The sequence below is a fragment of the Penicillium chrysogenum genome (assembly GCF_028827035.1).
Source record: "Penicillium chrysogenum strain IBT 35668 chromosome Unknown utg000005l_segment0_segment0, whole genome shotgun sequence".
Classification (NCBI taxonomy): domain Eukaryota; kingdom Fungi; phylum Ascomycota; class Eurotiomycetes; order Eurotiales; family Aspergillaceae; genus Penicillium; species Penicillium chrysogenum.
Genome location: NW_026622753.1, coordinates 179,524 through 195,460, shown reverse-complemented (window position 1 = coordinate 195,460; position 15,937 = coordinate 179,524). Strand labels below are relative to the sequence as shown.

General features: G+C 50.3%; 6 protein-coding genes across 6 annotated transcripts; all 6 read left to right on the top strand.

Annotated features, from left to right (window-relative positions):
* Positions 1–1,419: 1,419 nt before the first annotated feature.
* On the top strand, positions 1,420–4,335 carry N7489_008449 (MCM DNA helicase complex subunit MCM2; the record flags this gene model as incomplete). Its single annotated transcript, XM_056714199.1, has 5 exons — positions 1,420–1,424; positions 1,474–1,583; positions 1,643–3,951; positions 4,011–4,180; positions 4,239–4,335. The coding sequence occupies 5 exons, from the start codon at positions 1,420–1,422 to the stop codon at positions 4,333–4,335; spliced, it is 2,691 nt and encodes an 896-aa protein (XP_056561821.1).
* A 1,690-nt stretch (positions 4,336–6,025) lies between these two features.
* Positions 6,026–7,823, top strand: N7489_008448 (Pal1 family protein; the record flags this gene model as incomplete). Its single annotated transcript, XM_056714198.1, has 5 exons — positions 6,026–6,080; positions 6,267–6,514; positions 6,570–6,984; positions 7,064–7,526; positions 7,580–7,823. 5 exons carry the CDS (start codon positions 6,026–6,028, stop codon positions 7,821–7,823), a joined length of 1,425 nt encoding a protein of 474 aa, XP_056561820.1.
* A 1,055-nt stretch (positions 7,824–8,878) lies between these two features.
* On the top strand, positions 8,879–9,427 carry N7489_008447 (uncharacterized protein; the record flags this gene model as incomplete). The annotated part of the gene is made up of 2 exons (XM_056714197.1): positions 8,879–9,335; positions 9,399–9,427. The coding sequence occupies 2 exons, from the start codon at positions 8,879–8,881 to the stop codon at positions 9,425–9,427; spliced, it is 486 nt and encodes a 161-aa protein (XP_056561819.1).
* Positions 9,428–10,148: 721 nt separating this feature from the next.
* N7489_008446 (uncharacterized protein) lies at positions 10,149–10,700 on the top strand (the record flags this gene model as incomplete). The annotated part of the gene is made up of 1 exon (XM_056714196.1): positions 10,149–10,700. One exon carries the CDS (start codon positions 10,149–10,151, stop codon positions 10,698–10,700), a length of 552 nt encoding a protein of 183 aa, XP_056561818.1.
* A 170-nt stretch (positions 10,701–10,870) lies between these two features.
* Positions 10,871–11,284, top strand: N7489_008445 (mediator of RNA polymerase II transcription subunit 31; the record flags this gene model as incomplete). The annotated part of the gene is made up of 1 exon (XM_056714195.1): positions 10,871–11,284. One exon carries the CDS (start codon positions 10,871–10,873, stop codon positions 11,282–11,284), a length of 414 nt encoding a protein of 137 aa, XP_056561817.1.
* Positions 11,285–12,234: 950 nt separating this feature from the next.
* N7489_008444 (uncharacterized protein) lies at positions 12,235–15,810 on the top strand (the record flags this gene model as incomplete). The annotated part of the gene is made up of 2 exons (XM_056714194.1): positions 12,235–12,449; positions 12,522–15,810. 2 exons carry the CDS (start codon positions 12,235–12,237, stop codon positions 15,808–15,810), a joined length of 3,504 nt encoding a protein of 1,167 aa, XP_056561816.1.
* Positions 15,811–15,937: the final 127 nt, after the last annotated feature.

The following is a 15,937-nucleotide window of genomic DNA, read 5'->3' as shown; positions in this document are numbered from 1 at the left end:
ACGACGCGACGAGATGGAGTCGCGACATTACTTAAAGTTTCTGCCGGCAGATACCAACCAAAGCAGGGCGGTCTATGTACACGATGTCTTTCCCATATCACCTCAAGATTTCCAACTTCAGAATGCCCCGAGGGCCTCCTCCATCAATTAGTAATGAATCTAAGTTTAATGTGCGATCATTATCACGGTAAAGTGAGACCAAATGGAAATTACAAATTGTTATAGCAGTCGAGCCACCTTATCCACAACTTGGAAGTTGCCTGCCCTCCGTACCCTAAGTACACCGCCACTGGCTTACGCTGATCACTCGATAATCTCCTATCATCCTTGCACTATGAGCTGAGGCTCATGCTTTTTTACCTTCTGGGTCTTCCTTCTATGCTGGACCCTATATTCGGTCCTCTTCTCCGTACGCTGAAGAACTCAATGTCTACCTAGGTATAATCGATTGGGCTCACCATACTTCAAGTGCAAGTCTATGCGACTAGAAAGCTCGGTTTGTCTCAAGAATCCGGGGTATCCACACCTCCACTGTATCTCCACAAGAGGAATGTTCTCATCGAGTAGAGCTTTTGCTGCTAACTCGGCGATAGCTTCAGCATGGGATTGCCGCAGTGATGCTTTCCCCAGGGGTAATGGGTCCATGTTTTGATCCAAAGACTTGAGTAACTGGAGGGACGGGAATCTTTGAAAGTATAGTGTTTCATCAATGTATACAGTGGATGAAGGATCGACAGACAAAACGGGCAGCAGAGGAAGTCGAGCATTGCGCGCAGCTTGCATTAGTACTGTAATTCGCAAAGATGTTTTCTGCCCAACTGTGCTGTTGAAGTGAGCAGGAAGGTGCCTCCATCCATGGGTGAAGCAGCCGACCCTGATCCTAAATGGTGCATCTACCGGCTTCTCCACTGATGTATCTTGAATATTAACAGACTTTCACCCCAACGATCGACTGGCCAAGTGGTTAAGGCGTCTGTCTTACATTTCATATGTTGGAGTTTCACAGAAGGTCGCAGGTTCGATCCCTGCGTCGATCATTGACTTTTTGCGACTACAATCTCTGTTGTAGTGGTGCGTGGGAGGGATAGTTTTTTTTCTTTTTGTTCTCACTATATTTTGGTCACATTAATTAGGGTGCGATATAGAGAAGGAAACAGGAAGGTGCCAGTTGTGTGAATATAGGAACTGGAAGACCCACCTTCCCAATCGGGGTTTAATTGGAACGCGTCGCGTCCACCACGCGACTCGCTGCACAACTCGACTTTGCCGCCCCTTCTCCCTCCCTTCATTCTATCAACCACGCTACCACACATTCGAGAAAAAAAGCCCCGAAATATACACACCACTTCTTCGTACTCATAATTCCCTGGCCACTGCTCGCTCTTTTCTTTGAAATTTGCTAGTTGAAACACCCACACAATGGAGTGAGTGTGTCTCCTGAATTTTCTGCGTTCAACAGCTAATGCACTGCAGTCCGCTCCGAGCCAGCGACTCGGCCGCAAACCGTGGCCGGGGGGCCAACTCCCGTAAGAGAGACAGAGAGGATGAAATGTCATCCCCTGCGCCATTGCCTCCTTCCAGTCGTATGTGTGCTTCTTTGTCCGGGCTGCGTCAATTAGAGACTGATAATGTTCATGTGCAGCCACCGCTTTGGGCTCGTCCCCTCCCCCGATCCCCTTTGACATGGGAGATGAAGATGAGGATGATGATAGAGGTCTTGTGCAAGATATTGACGATATTGATGAATTGGCTGAAGACGAGGATGGTATTGACCTGTTCGGTGACAACTTTGAGCGGGATTATCGCGATGCGGCGCAAGACCGCTATGAAAATGAAGGATACATCGATGACGATGAAGACCATGATGAGATCGATGCCGCAACTCGTCGGCAGCTGGATGCTCGCCTGAACCAGAGAGATCGTGAACTGGCACGCCGGCGCCGCATGCCAGCCGCCTTTTTACAAGATGACGAGGATATGGAATTGGACCTCGCACGCCAACCCCGACGACGCAGACACCATTATGACGAGGACCGTGAAGATATCGACATGGCCGATGAGGGCATGGAAGAGCTATCATTGGAGGAATTGGCAGACGTGAAGGCAGCCAACATTACGGACTGGGTGACCCAGCCCCAGGTCCTTCGCTCCATCTACCGCGAATTCAAGGCCTTCCTGACAGAGTTCATCGACCCCACCGGCCAGTCTGTTTACGGTAACCGAATCAAGACACTGGGTGAGGTGAACTCCGCCTCACTCGAAGTGTCTTATGCCCATCTCAGCGAGACCAAGGCAGCTCTGTCATACTTCCTCGCCAACGAACCCACCGAAGTCCTGAAGGTATTTGACCAGGTTGCACTCGACGTTACTCTCTTCCACTACCCACAGTATCACGATATTCACAACGAGATCCACGTCCGCATAACCGATGTGCCCATCATTTACACCCTGCGCCAGCTGCGCCAGTCGCATCTAAACTGCCTGATTCGTGTCGGTGGTGTCGTTACCCGTCGGACTGGTGTCTTCCCGCAGCTGAAGTATGTCATGTTCCTCTGCCAGAAGTGTGGTATCACCTTGGGTCCATTCCAGCAAGAAGCTAGTGCAGAGGTGAAGATCTCGTTCTGTCAGAACTGCCAGTCGCGTGGTCCCTTCACTGTCAATTCCGAGAAAACAGTCTACCGCAACTACCAGAAGTTGACTTTGCAGGAGTCCCCCGGCTCGGTTCCCGCAGGTCGTCTGCCGCGGCAGCGTGAGGTCGTTTTGCTTGCCGATCTGATCGACAGTGCCAAACCCGGTGATGAGATTGAGATCACCGGCGTCTACCGCAACAGCTACAATGCCCAACTGAACAACAAAAACGGCTTCCCGGTCTTCGCCACCGTAATTGAGGCTAACCATGTGGTCAAGGCACACGATCAGCTGGCTGGTTTCAACCTGACAGAAGAAGATGAGCGCGAAATCCGGGCCCTCTCCCGTGACCCCGATATTGTGGACAAGATTGTCCGCTCTATGGCACCCAGTATTTACGGCCACCAGGACGTCAAGACTGCCGTTGCGCTTTCGCTCTTTGGTGGTGTTAGCAAGCAGGCCCAGGGCAAGATGAACATTCGTGGTGATATCAACGTCCTTCTTCTGGGTGATCCCGGTACCGCCAAATCTCAGGTGCTCAAGTTCGTTGAGAAGACCGCCCACCGCGCCGTGTTTGCCACCGGTCAGGGTGCTAGTGCCGTCGGTCTCACGGCCAGTGTTCGCCGCGATCCCCTCACCAGCGAATGGACGTTGGAAGGTGGTGCGCTTGTGTTGGCTGATCGCGGTACTTGTCTTATTGATGAGTTTGACAAAATGAACGACCAAGATCGGACCTCTATTCACGAAGCCATGGAACAGCAAACCATTTCCATCTCCAAGGCCGGTATTGTGACGACATTGCAGGCTCGCTGTGCTGTCGTGTCGGCCGCTAACCCCAAGGGTGGTCGGTACAACAGCTCGATTCCCTTCTCGGAGAATGTCGACTTGACGGACCCTATCTTGTCTCGTTTCGATATTCTCTGTGTGGTGCGTGACCTGGTTGATCCTGCCGAAGATGAGCGCTTGGCCAATTTCGTGATTGAGTCACACCACCGTTCCAACCCGGCCCGTCCCCTCCAGAATGAGAAGGGTGACTTGGTTGATACTAACGGCCACCTCATTGACAACGAGGGTTACCGCATCAACAGAGATGGCCAGAGACTTCCTCCGTCACAGGAGGAGATCGCCAAACGCGCGGCAGAGAAGCAAAAAGCCGAAGAGGAGAAGGAGGGTGAGATCCCGCAGGAGCTCCTGCGGAAGTACATTATGTACGCACGAGAGCGTTGCCACCCCAAGCTTTATCAGATCGACCAGGATAAGGTTGCCCGTCTCTTCGCAGACATGCGCCGCGAGTCCCTTGCTACTGGAGCGTACCCTATCACAGTAAGTTACACCTCTCCACTTTCCCTACATTTGACCATTTTCTTACTCCATATTTCCAGGTTCGTCATCTTGAAGCCATCATGCGTATCGCCGAGGCTTTCTGCAAGATGCGGCTGTCAGAGTACTGCTCGTCGCTGGACATTGACCGTGCCATCGCTGTTACTGTGGATTCGTTCATCGGCAGCCAAAAGGTCAGCTGTAAGAAGGCACTTTCGCGTGCATTTGCCAAGTATGTCTCTTTCGCTCCTTGAACCCAGTTGGATCTTATACTAATGACTACCTCTCAGATATACACTCTCCAGGCCCAAGCCCCAATCTAAGCGCCGTGCAGGCATCCCGGTCTCAAACCCTCACCTGCCGCGGGCTCAGTCCACCGCGCATTGAACAACCTTCTAAAGGGAAGGTTGGGGGTGCCCCAATTGCATGGTTTCTTTTGTGTCTTATACCATCTTGTTTGCATTTTATGTGTGGCGTTTATGATAGGTGCTCCGTTCTCGAATTGGGCCATGATACGGTAATGAATGGAAAGCCAATGAATGATATTTCGAGTTTGTCTATGCAAATGAGGTCGACTTGGATTGTAAGGTAGCAAGGCTGCACTGTCCCGCATCAGCTCTCCATAGTTGAAAAAGCACATGCTGGGTTGAAGTCGCTTGTCACCACTCGGTAACATGGCATTGCAAATGGTGATAATTCTTATCTCGACAGGCCTATAGATGTAATGTAGGATGCGTTACAACGCCCAATAATTACTTATGACAAATATATAACCCTGTAGACTATATGTATGAAGCAGGGCTCTCCGTCCACATCCGGGTATATCTTGGGATTGCACTGAACCCCAGGGCTGCAGGTGTGACACATAGAAGCACAACATGACGTTCCGTTACCCGTCAGGGTTGTTCTTACATAGGGTTTAGATCTGACCTGGCCACGGTCACCCTTACGATAGATATCTCAATGAGGGTTGAATAGTCTAATCCCCCATCTCGAACAATATATGTAATATCTAGCTACATCTGCCAATACAAGTTCAATGATATGCTTTGTTCAAATTGAGACTACATTCCAAGCCGTGGAATGTTCGTTATTTACCGAGTAGGAGTATCAAGTAGTTCTCCGTATACTAACTACATGCAGATGCTGGCCAAGCTGTATGGGGATGTTGGCATTATATTCGACATTCCGGGTGTAATATGCAAATTATATGCAAGATCGAGCAAACCAACCTTGTGTGGATATCCTTCTCCCTCGGCAGATGGGCCCGGGGTCTCTGTGGATCGTGTAAGATCTGGAGATGCCGAGAAATAGAAGATATTGTATGTTGTGTACACATTCCAATAGAAGAATGACATCAATAGAGAATGCCAACGTCATTCCGGGCTATTTTTGGTAACCGAGGGAACTCCCTTTATGTGTCTGATTGGGATGTCTCTAGATGTCTGTAGATGTCTCTAGATGTAGATCCTAGATGTCCATTCGAAGTCATACATAACCTACATGTAGGTATAACGTAGAAGTTAGTGTAGTGTACCTTCAGACTGTCACGACATGTCAAAAGTGGATCGATGATTTGACGCCCCTAGGTGAGGCTAGATATTAAAGCTAGTCTGGGGATTCTTCAGAAAAAAAAAAAAAAAAAAAAAAAGTTCGATCAGCCATAACAGCATATGTTGTAGGATAAACAGCACATGTAAAATCAAAAGAAAGGCATGAAATAGAAAGATAGAAAGATCGGCAGGGACAGTAAAAGGAATATCCTCTCCCCCCTCAAGGAGACGATCACTGGGCATTTTACGTATGCTCGCCTCTCCCGTGTTCCCTCCCCTTCCCCCCTCCTTTCTTTCTCAACTTCTTTCTTTTCTTTCTATCTTGATTTCTTTTTTCTTGTTATACCTTTGATTATTGACCTTGAACTGTGATCGTCTATACTGTTTTACCCCTGATTATCACTGTTTCAGCAATACCTCCTGCCACTTTCTTCCGCATTCGTGCGACACCTAACGCGGCATCTCATTGAACGCAAACAGCCTCTCCACCCACACCGTGTTTCAGAGGTGAAATATCTATCACAATGAATGCCACTCCGGCGCTTGGATATGCGCCTGGCGTCTCGCTGGCCCCGCAAGGTGCGTAATCTGAAGCACCTCCCCTGATGACGGGATCTTATGCGTTATCCGTGGACTGCTGGGGATAGTCTGAACCCCCTGTTCACTTAAAATGACACACTCCCTTGACATTCTGGTCCAAAAATCTACCTTTTTCTTTTTTTTTCCAGACCAGTGGCTGATCTAAAGTATCTCTGCGAGCAACAGACCACCAACCCTCTCCAACAGCGGCCAGTTTTGGCTCCAATAACCCCTTCCGAAACCGCGCTCTTTCGCCCTCGGTTGCTGGATCGGTTTCATCAAACAACCGTCCGGAACGCCCACGCTCTACGAACCCCTTCTTAGATGACACAGAGGCGATGTCTCCGCAGTCAGCCCCTGGTATGTCGACCGGTGTCAGTATGATCTCTCCGATTGAGAAGAATGATATGTCAAGCAACACTCGGGAACTCTTTGTATGTTTGGGAATATTGAATGCATGTATTCAAATTGGATCTAACCTCTCAATAGGAGTCTCTCTCTATCAAGCCTGCCCCCCAGCAAACTCGTCCTTGGCCCGCGCCTGATGCCACCCGACGCACACCCTCGAATCGCAACAGACCCCCAATGGAGCGCCCGGAGCGTCCACCAGGACGTTCGGCCACGTCGAAAGAGAAAGATCCGCTTGACATATTCGCCGATCCCCCTACTTCGTCCCAAGCCAAGGACAGGGCGCCACGTCGTCCCCGGCGGAACTCGGAGTCTTCCGTAATGGACCGAGGCTCGAAGTTGTTGGATGTTGATGACGATGAGAGGCGCCGACGCGAACGGCGTCATCGCGAGCGCGAGGGTCGTAGCAAAGATGGCAAATCGCGCTCCAGCCGCAAGGACCGACGACTTGATATCATTGATAAGTTGGATGTGACGAGTATCTACGGTACTGGAAGTAAGTGTCTCGGCTTGTTCTTCTTTTCTTTTCTTTCCTTTCTTCTGCGAGTATGCAATTCATATACTAACCATAATAGTGTTCCACCACGATGGTCCGTTCGATGCCTGCAATCCCCATCGTAATCGCCGCGGCGTGCGCACCGCGCCAATGCAAGCATTCCCCAAAGGTTCCACAAACATGGCTCTGGGAGGCGCTGGCCCCAACAATTCTAACATCGATCTCAATCTTTTCCATGGCAGGATGGAGGAAGGCCATAACGACTTCTCCACGGCTGCTCGCAACGCTGAGACGGGTGTCATCGATCCCACTGCCCGAGTGGACCCGATTCATGGACCCCAGAGTATGGGACTGGGAACCAGCACCTTCCTCGATGGAGCTCCCGCTAGTCGATCTGCCATGGCCCGCCGTCAGAGCGAGAATGAAAACAGTCTGGCACCGAATGGTGGTGGTCTTGCACGAAAGAAGAGTTTGGCTCAGCGACTTCGCGGACGAGCTGCTGGACCTGGCCGCATTACTTCTCCAACCGACAACTTCCCCCGGTTGTGCCGCAGGCGAGCTCCAGCCATTCTGGGTCCGCTCGGGCCAATGAAAGAAACCCCTACTTCCAAGAAGACGAATATGACGAAGAGTGGGACAAGAAGGGATCGAGTATCGAAGCTCGCCTCGAGGGCGGCCGAGTTCGGTCGTCTAGCAGTCCCAAGCAAATGGAGCGCAAGACCACCAACGACCGACCTTACGAAGAGTCGAAGCTTAACCCTGGTGGTGGCGGTGGTGGGTTCTTGAACCGGATGAAGAGTCTGCGCAAACCCAAGCCGGAAAGACGGACCAGTGACTGAGTCACCTTGCCAACCACACGTTGAGCTTGTCCTGGAAATATATCGATGTAGCAAGCGGGCCTTTCTCCCTCGGGTGCACCTCCGGGATGTCTCAATCCCATGATTCTTTCATCATCTCCCCATCTAAATCCTTAATGAGGAAGGATGGTTCCACACGTTAATACCCAGCATCGAGCACCCCCGAACACACGGTGCTCAACATGGCGTTCATATATTTTGGAATAGACTGCTTCAAGTTGCTTCTGATTCCACACCGCCATGAAACACAATGCCCTGCTCTCAAACCTCAAGACCATGGCTATGACGGAGTTTCCCAAGGTTTATTCTCTTCTTGTATCTCAACTTCAGCCTTGCTTTCAGAAACATGTATTTTTTTACCGATTGCTGTTCCCATATCAGTATCTTTGATTAGGATATCAATAATTGAACTAGTTGGTTCCCAACACGGCCCCAGGGGTTCATCCCTGACCTCTATCTGTTGGCAAGAGCGTATCTCAGACATGGCATTTGACCACGCCACGCGCTTGTGAGATTCTATAAGTTTCATAGGGGCCATGCGTGAGACCGCCCTGCCGTCAAATGAGCACTGTACAGCCTATAGCTTAGATATGGGAGTCGATGACCATTCCTCATTGTGGGATTTATACTCCTACTCCGTATGTTTTACAGCAATGAACGATTCAAATGTGGAGTTTCCTTGTGCGCACTGACCGTCAAGCTAAGCGCCGTGCATATAAGTTTCATGCGATATAAATGTTGCCTTATATTCCCTCGATCCTCCATTAGACGACGATGCATTGTTCTCCGTGGATGTCAGTCTCGCTTTCTAGCTCCCTAGTTGGGGTCCACGAGCATTTGGGCTGCCAATTGAAACAGATAATAATGTTGCTGTTTGTATATGCAAATGCACATATTATTTTAGGTCAGTGAGGATCCTCGAGATATTTAACAAGCAACACTTGCCGTGCAAGTCTGTTTCTATCACCTCCAAGTCTATCCATCATTGACCTCTCCATCCTTCCATAATCGCAGGCATATACCTAGGTATCGTCGCCATGGCCGAATCTTCGTTGGAAACCCTCACTGTATACATTGTAATGATATCTCTCCCGTCAGAGGCGACCACCCTCCCAGCTCTCTTAGTTACTGAGAAGCTCGTTACTGAGGAATCTGCCACCGTCGACGTCCACTACTTTTGCATCGGCGATAGCATGTCCTCCTTCTCGGGCGTGCTTCACCGGTGTACAAAAGAATCCTACAAAGATTCCAAACCGACCCGCATTGGAATCATCCCCTTGGACAAATTTCATGCAAACTCCGACAAGGGTTGGCTGCAAGATCTGCCTGAACGGCCCTGGCAAGACCAACTGAGGGACGGATCTCTCTTGGGGGAGCCTTATGTTAAGAAGGTTTTGGCCCTATTGGAAAAGCGTGAAATCTTACACGACATCGGCCCCGAGGGCCGAGCTTGGATGGATCGTGGTAACCAGGCTGATTGTACTAGTGAGACTGGTCTGTTAGTTCTGTTGTTTTGTGGTATATGGTCTGTGTTATTTGATCTATCGGTTTTTATAGGCTTACAGGTTGGCTTATACATAGAGTAATATATTGAGGCCTTAGTATTGGCTTGAGGGACTTAAACAAAGACGTTTTTGTGATTTCCTTTCAAAAAAATAAATAGAAATGGAAATAAGAACAGGAAAGAGGCAAGGGTATTTAAGAGTGAGCCTTCTCCGTGTAAATCTGCCTCGCTATATCTGCATATGTATGCAATGATGTATACAACTGTCTACAAGCGGTTAGGCTCAGGCTCACTAGGTAGATGTAGATGCCCATCAGACTTCCAGACTACCCTTCCAACTACGTGTAGAGTGACTGATGCTCCATGGGTGCTTAGTGGCCTCACATATCACATCGGTTCATCCGGCTTCGCCGCAGCACTGGCCAATAACTCAAACGGCAGAGTGGCTTAAGGGGGTTGAAGGGGTGAGACTGATTCGTTGATTCTGTTGTCTTACTATGTGTACAGTTTGTTTATGGAATCTATTGGTATCTGTGGACTTATAGGCTAGCTTCTATAGATAGAGCAATATTGAAGTTGTAGTATTAGCTTGGGAGACTGAAACAGACCTCAAACAATGGAAAGGCGCTGTTGTTATCTCTTTCGAAAAAAGAAACAGAAATAGAAACAGGAGGAGAAACAAAGATATTTAAGAGTGGACATACGCCGTGTATATCTGTCTCCATGTCATCTCCAAGTCTACTGATCGAGCTCTCTCTACTTGAATTATACAAAGAAAAGCCTTGAAAGTGATTTTTTATATCATGAACACCACCAGCAACACCACGAAGAACATCACCGACGCCATGGCTAATGTTGCTTTGACGCAGCCCCAAAGACACAATGTCTACATTGTCAAATACAAACTCGACCACTCTTGCCCAGAAGGCGACTGGACCATTTACGTTAAAACCGAAGAACACACCGGCGACATTCACTACATTGCCTCTAAAGATGCCGGCGCCCACTTGTGCTACACTCGTACGAAAATCGGGGCTCATGAGGTCACGAAAGAAGGAGAAGGCCCAGTGCTCATAGGCACTACCCTTACCCAGAACTATCCTGGTGGTTGGGACGAGGCGCTGGGGGTAGTCAAGGAGAATCTGCGGTTTGAGACAACTTGTTTGACTTTGCCGGGCTCCACCCAAGCTGGGGTGAAGGTCTCTCGCTGGACTCAGGAGTGCGCTAGGCCGGCATTGGAGAGGGCTGGGCTTCTGGAGAAAATGGAGTCGAAGGAGATTGAGGAGAAGAAGAAGAAGGAGGGGAAGGAGGGGTGTGGTGTGAGAATATGGATAAGCGGAGAGGAAGAGAAGTAGTTCAGTTGATAGTCGAAATTCCATGAGAGCTGAAGTTGAAAGATTTGTATACTTCGATGTTTGTAGACTTTTAACATTCATGGACGCTATACTCCTCCGTACAACCTCACCTTGGAAGCTCCAGGGCTCTCACCAGCTTCTGCCATTTCACTCCCAGGCTCCTCTACACCATGGAGAATTCACCAACCCTGACCAACCCGCGCTTTACTCTCGAACTTGAATTCGTCTCATCTCTCGCCAACCCTTACTATCTGTCACACCTGGCAGTCACTTATCCCAATCTCCTGGGTATCTCTCGTGCCGACGATGACGATGGTTCTTCCTCGCCAGACGCCCAGGCATTTGCAGCCTACCTAGCCTACCTCTACTCCTACTGGAAGACACCGGAGTACTCTCAGTTTCTTACCCATCCTGGTCCCACATTGCGAGCGCTTCGACTGCTCCAGGAGGACACCTTCCGCCGTGACATTATTCTACCCCAGGTCATTGAAGGTCTGGCAGGGGTCAGTGTCCCTGAGCCAGCTCAGACAGAGACCGACACGGCAGGGGAAAAGCAGGAAGATAGTCAGAATCAAAAGACCTGACGGGCTTAAATTCCGAACCTATGCTCTATGCGACCGGGATGTGCTTCTTTCCTGGGTTGCAAAACATACGAAGATACGAAGATACGAAGAAACACACGGCGCCCATGCAGATCTACATTGTACATCAAATTTATACTCTGGTGGGTTCATTGGGAACTCGGCTCATGGCAAAGTTGAGCATGGAAGCTGTGTGAATGTGCTTCATGTGCGACCGAGGATTCCCATGCTCCCGAGGCTCCGGAATTGTTGAACGCCCCCCAACGATCCCCCGACTTTTCAAAGGTCCCTCATTGGCTCTGACGACAGTGGCAGAGGATTGCGGGGGAAAGGACCGAGCGATGCTGGGGGAAGTTCTCTCCTGTTCTGTTGTATACCTACAATAAACCTTTTGAAGAGGGTATCGCCACACTCCCTATACAATGGAGGTGACCAAGGCAATTGCAATTAGCAATATTATCTCAGTTTCGAGCCGATTCTGTAGATTATAGAAAAGATATATGAAAGGATAGGCCCTAAAATACCTATATGTATACCTAAGGGAAAGATGATCATCAAGTAGAATATCCATGGATAGAATTAACACCCGAAGACTCAGCCCAATCTTGTTTTACTCTTTTCTCTTCTTCTATCATCTCCCATTTTCAATTCTTATTCCTTTTCACTTGATACATTCAAATGCTTGGAGGATCCCGGTGCCTTTTCTACAACGGAGCCCCACCCCCTGGTGATCGGCCCTGAACTACTCCGTCCACGGGTCCTCCGTACCTCATCAAACCGTTGTCATCCACGTTGCGCCGTTTCGGACATCCCAACGTCCCCCCATGGCCTTCCGCTAGCCCTTCCTCGAGCACGGCTTGTCTCCAATTTATCTTCCGCCTCACTTAATACGAAGTCCGTCGCGCTCTTTCGTAGACCCGGAAGTGCATGCGGCACTACAACATACATTTCCAATGGAGTCCGTTCGCCAGTCTTGTCGGCCAAAGCACCAGGTCTTGACCTTGAAATGTTATCCCAAATACCAGAAGGGGGTGTCGGAGGTCCGGCCGAATCCCAGTGAACTCTCCTATCTGCTGTACTATACGAGCACGCGCCGCAGCAAGTTGACCAAGGTCGGCGGTTTCCTGGAGAAGAGAGTTGCCCGAGATGTCTGGAGACGCAGAATAGGGTGAGCGCAGACCCGAATCGCCCGGATAATTGGACTCGACAAGACGAATGGCTGACTGATCTCACTGTACAGGAATGTTCAGGTGGCGCTGCATATCCTGGCTGCGCTTATCGAAAAAGTTCCTCGCGACCTTCCTATCTACGCCCGATCCGTCATGACCGTAATCGATACCGTTCTGCGATCCAATGACATAAATATGGTCGAGGAATCGATTGTGACCTTCGAAGTGTTCTGCCAGCATCAGGACGTCGCAGCCATCGCGGCTGACCAGGGCCTCGCACATCAATACCGAGAAGTCGTCAAAACTTACACCAGCTTTGCGGACCCGGGGTTTACATCCAACCCGAATACAAATCTCAGCCCACAGGTGGCCATCCGATGGAGAAATGCGGGACTGCGAGCTGTTAAAGCTGTGGTTAGCTCGGAGACCTTGGCTGCTGATGGAGGAGTCTCGCTGAAGCTCTGTTTGCCGGTTATTCTGGAGAACCTTTACTCTGAAGATGAGGATCTTCTTACGACACTGAAGGCCAAGCTGACCGAACCTGACCCGAATGAGCGTGAGGGACACAAACCCCGCCGAATGAGTGTCAACACGGTGCACACAGTGGACACAGTAGAGGGTGACCCCGAGCTGGCAGCCCAGTCCGCCGCTGACGCGGATCGAAAGGCGGAACTGGACGCTCGGCTCTTGGCCCTACGTTGCCTCGAGCAAACCATCGTCTCGGGAAGCAACCGGGGCCAGATCCGTACTGCAGTAACGGTCATTCTACAATTCATCTCAAGCAAGGGCTTCCCACAGAGCGAAAAGCATGTCCAACTCATCGAAGGGAAAACAGGCAACTGGGCAACATCTCTGATCGAACTCATTACGAACTGGTGTCCGGTGCAAGTTCGTTTTATCATATTGATTACAGCTATGGAGATTCTCCATGATACAAGCCCCAAGGAGGATGCTTTAGAGTCGTCATTCACCATTCTCTCTGTGGTGGATTGGCTTCTCAGATCTTCTGTGAACATGATTGGGCTCAGCGTCATGGACATCCTCTTTGGACTCATGCACTACGCTTCTGATATACTCTCGCCCTCAGAGCGTACTGGGTCTGCAGAATCAGAGAAGAAACCAAACCCTCAAGCTGAACTCGTTCAAATCTCTCCCCGACGACAGGATCTTCTTACGCTACTGGAACAGTGTATTGGGGATCTTGCGACGCACATCTACTATGGAGACCAAGTTGCAGACATGATGCAGGCTATTCTCAGGCGCTTCAAGCTTAATACCCACCATGATAGTTCCGCGCCCTCCACATTGGCAACCGTTCACGAGTCAGGGGTGGCACATGAGGGCTCAACAAATTCCGGATCTGAGACAAACGGAGAGAAAGCAAGCACAGAAACCTTCTCGCATCCCCGTGCCAAACTGACCGCTCTCCGAGCCGTCAAGGCTATCTTGGTTGTGGCTAATTCAAAAACGCCAGCAACCATGTCTGGCGCAGAATCTAGAAGTCCAGTCGCAATCCATGTATGGGAAGGAACCCAGGTACTTCTTCGTGATGTGGATCGTGATGTTCGCTATGCCTATACCGATGCATTTCTACTATGGCTGCAGGTCGAGACCAATGTGAGCGATCTCAAGGTGCGATTAGATACACCGAAGTACATCAAGACGACCCCCAAAAGAGACTCCGAGCAGGTGGATAGGTCGACTCGACGAGGTACCTCGGCTCCTGGGAACCAGCGGGACAAAGTGGCGCTGGTGGCACACTCGAACTTCCTCCGCCTTCTGCACCTGGCTATCTACGATGCTGCACTGGAGGCAGCAACCGAGGACGCTGAGATTCTCCTGTTGCACCTACTTCTTGCAAATCTTGTGGAGAACCTTGGGGTGAACGCTGCTCAATTCGGTCTTCCTATGGTCCTTAAATTGCAAGACGACTTGTTTACATCTACAGATCTGAGTTCCTTCGCAGCTCGCGTCAACGTTGGTAGCTTGATACACGGATACCTTCTTGCGCTGTCTGAGCATTTCGACATGCAGTCCTCCCCCGTGGGTCTTGAGATAAGTAATGAGATTCAACAGCGGCAGGGTAAGGGATATTGGCTTTCCAAAATCCGCCTGCCCCCAGTCGATCTTTATGCCATTGTTTTTGACAGCGTAAAGCGGTCTGACAATGACTCCACCTCCCCACCTCCATTGACGCCCTTCTGCGATGTCGACGGACTTGTCAATATGATCGAGGAGCACTATCGCAAATCAACCTCGTCTCCTCCACAAAGTCCTTCAACCTCTGCTCCAGCAGGAGGATTCAAATTCCCGGTCCTTGGGCACTCCACAGCAGCAGTGAAATCCCAGGCTGAGGGCGGCCTTCCAGCCGTCGTGAAAGAACATATGTTGTCTCCGTGGTCTCGCGAGGCATGTTTGGCAGCTGTCGATAAGGAAAGCACTGGGACGTCATCGATAAATGGCTCCCGTGCTACTCTAAATGCTCGCAACAACCAAACCAACGGGGTTACAAATGGCTCGCCTGCCGGCTCCCAATATCACCGCCGCATGAGCATTCCGGAGATATCAGGCTCGTCACCCCATGGCTCGAGCAAAGGCTCACCTGTTCGTGTCAATGAGCTTCGACGCGTGCTTTCAGTTACTAACGACTCCCATGCTCGACGTCTCAGTCCATTGCGTGGAAGACTTGACGCATCGAATGCCAGTATCAGTTCTTCCGGGAGCGAAAGCATGATGAGTGGCAACTTCTCTGTTTCCGAGATAGATGGAGATGCTACGTCAATCCGACCAGAGAGTCAACAAACACATGAAGATGGAACGGAAACACCCCGCGCTTCGGCCGCGGCATTTGTCCTATCAGGCGACAAAGCCCCAACCTACGAATCTTCGAATGCACCACCCGAGAATCGCGTTGATTCAAACGCAGAAATCCCTCCCGTCCCGCCGATCCCAGTGGGCTTGTCAATCCCAGGTGGTTTCCCGAACGACTCACAGCGCTCGCTGACCTCATATGATCGTCCATCCACCGCCCCAGGTCCCTCTGAATCGTCTCTGGTAAGAGACAAGGCTGAAGCCAGCGCCTTAAACCACAAGCCTCTAAACCGCAACAAGACCCGGTCCAACCACAGCCTTGCCACGGCTGGAATCCCCGAACTCTTAAGTGACTATGAGTCCAATGCCCTGGATGGCAACCACCAAGACCAACTGAGGAAGCTCTTGGATGGGTTCCTCTCGCCCGACAAGACCACGGTGACGAATGGAAACCGCCCAGCAACGGCTAAACCTGCTTCCAAGGCTCCGCTGAACGGACCTAGCAGCAGACGACAGGTCAGTGGAGGCCTCGGCCGGCCACCCTATTGATTTCTGTGTTCGACTTGCACCTTTGCATTATTCTCCAGGCATTTTTGCAGCCATTTCTATTCCCTGGTTCTTCCTATGTATATATAATTTCTTTCTGTCATAGGTTCTTTTCCCCCCTTTTTTCGCC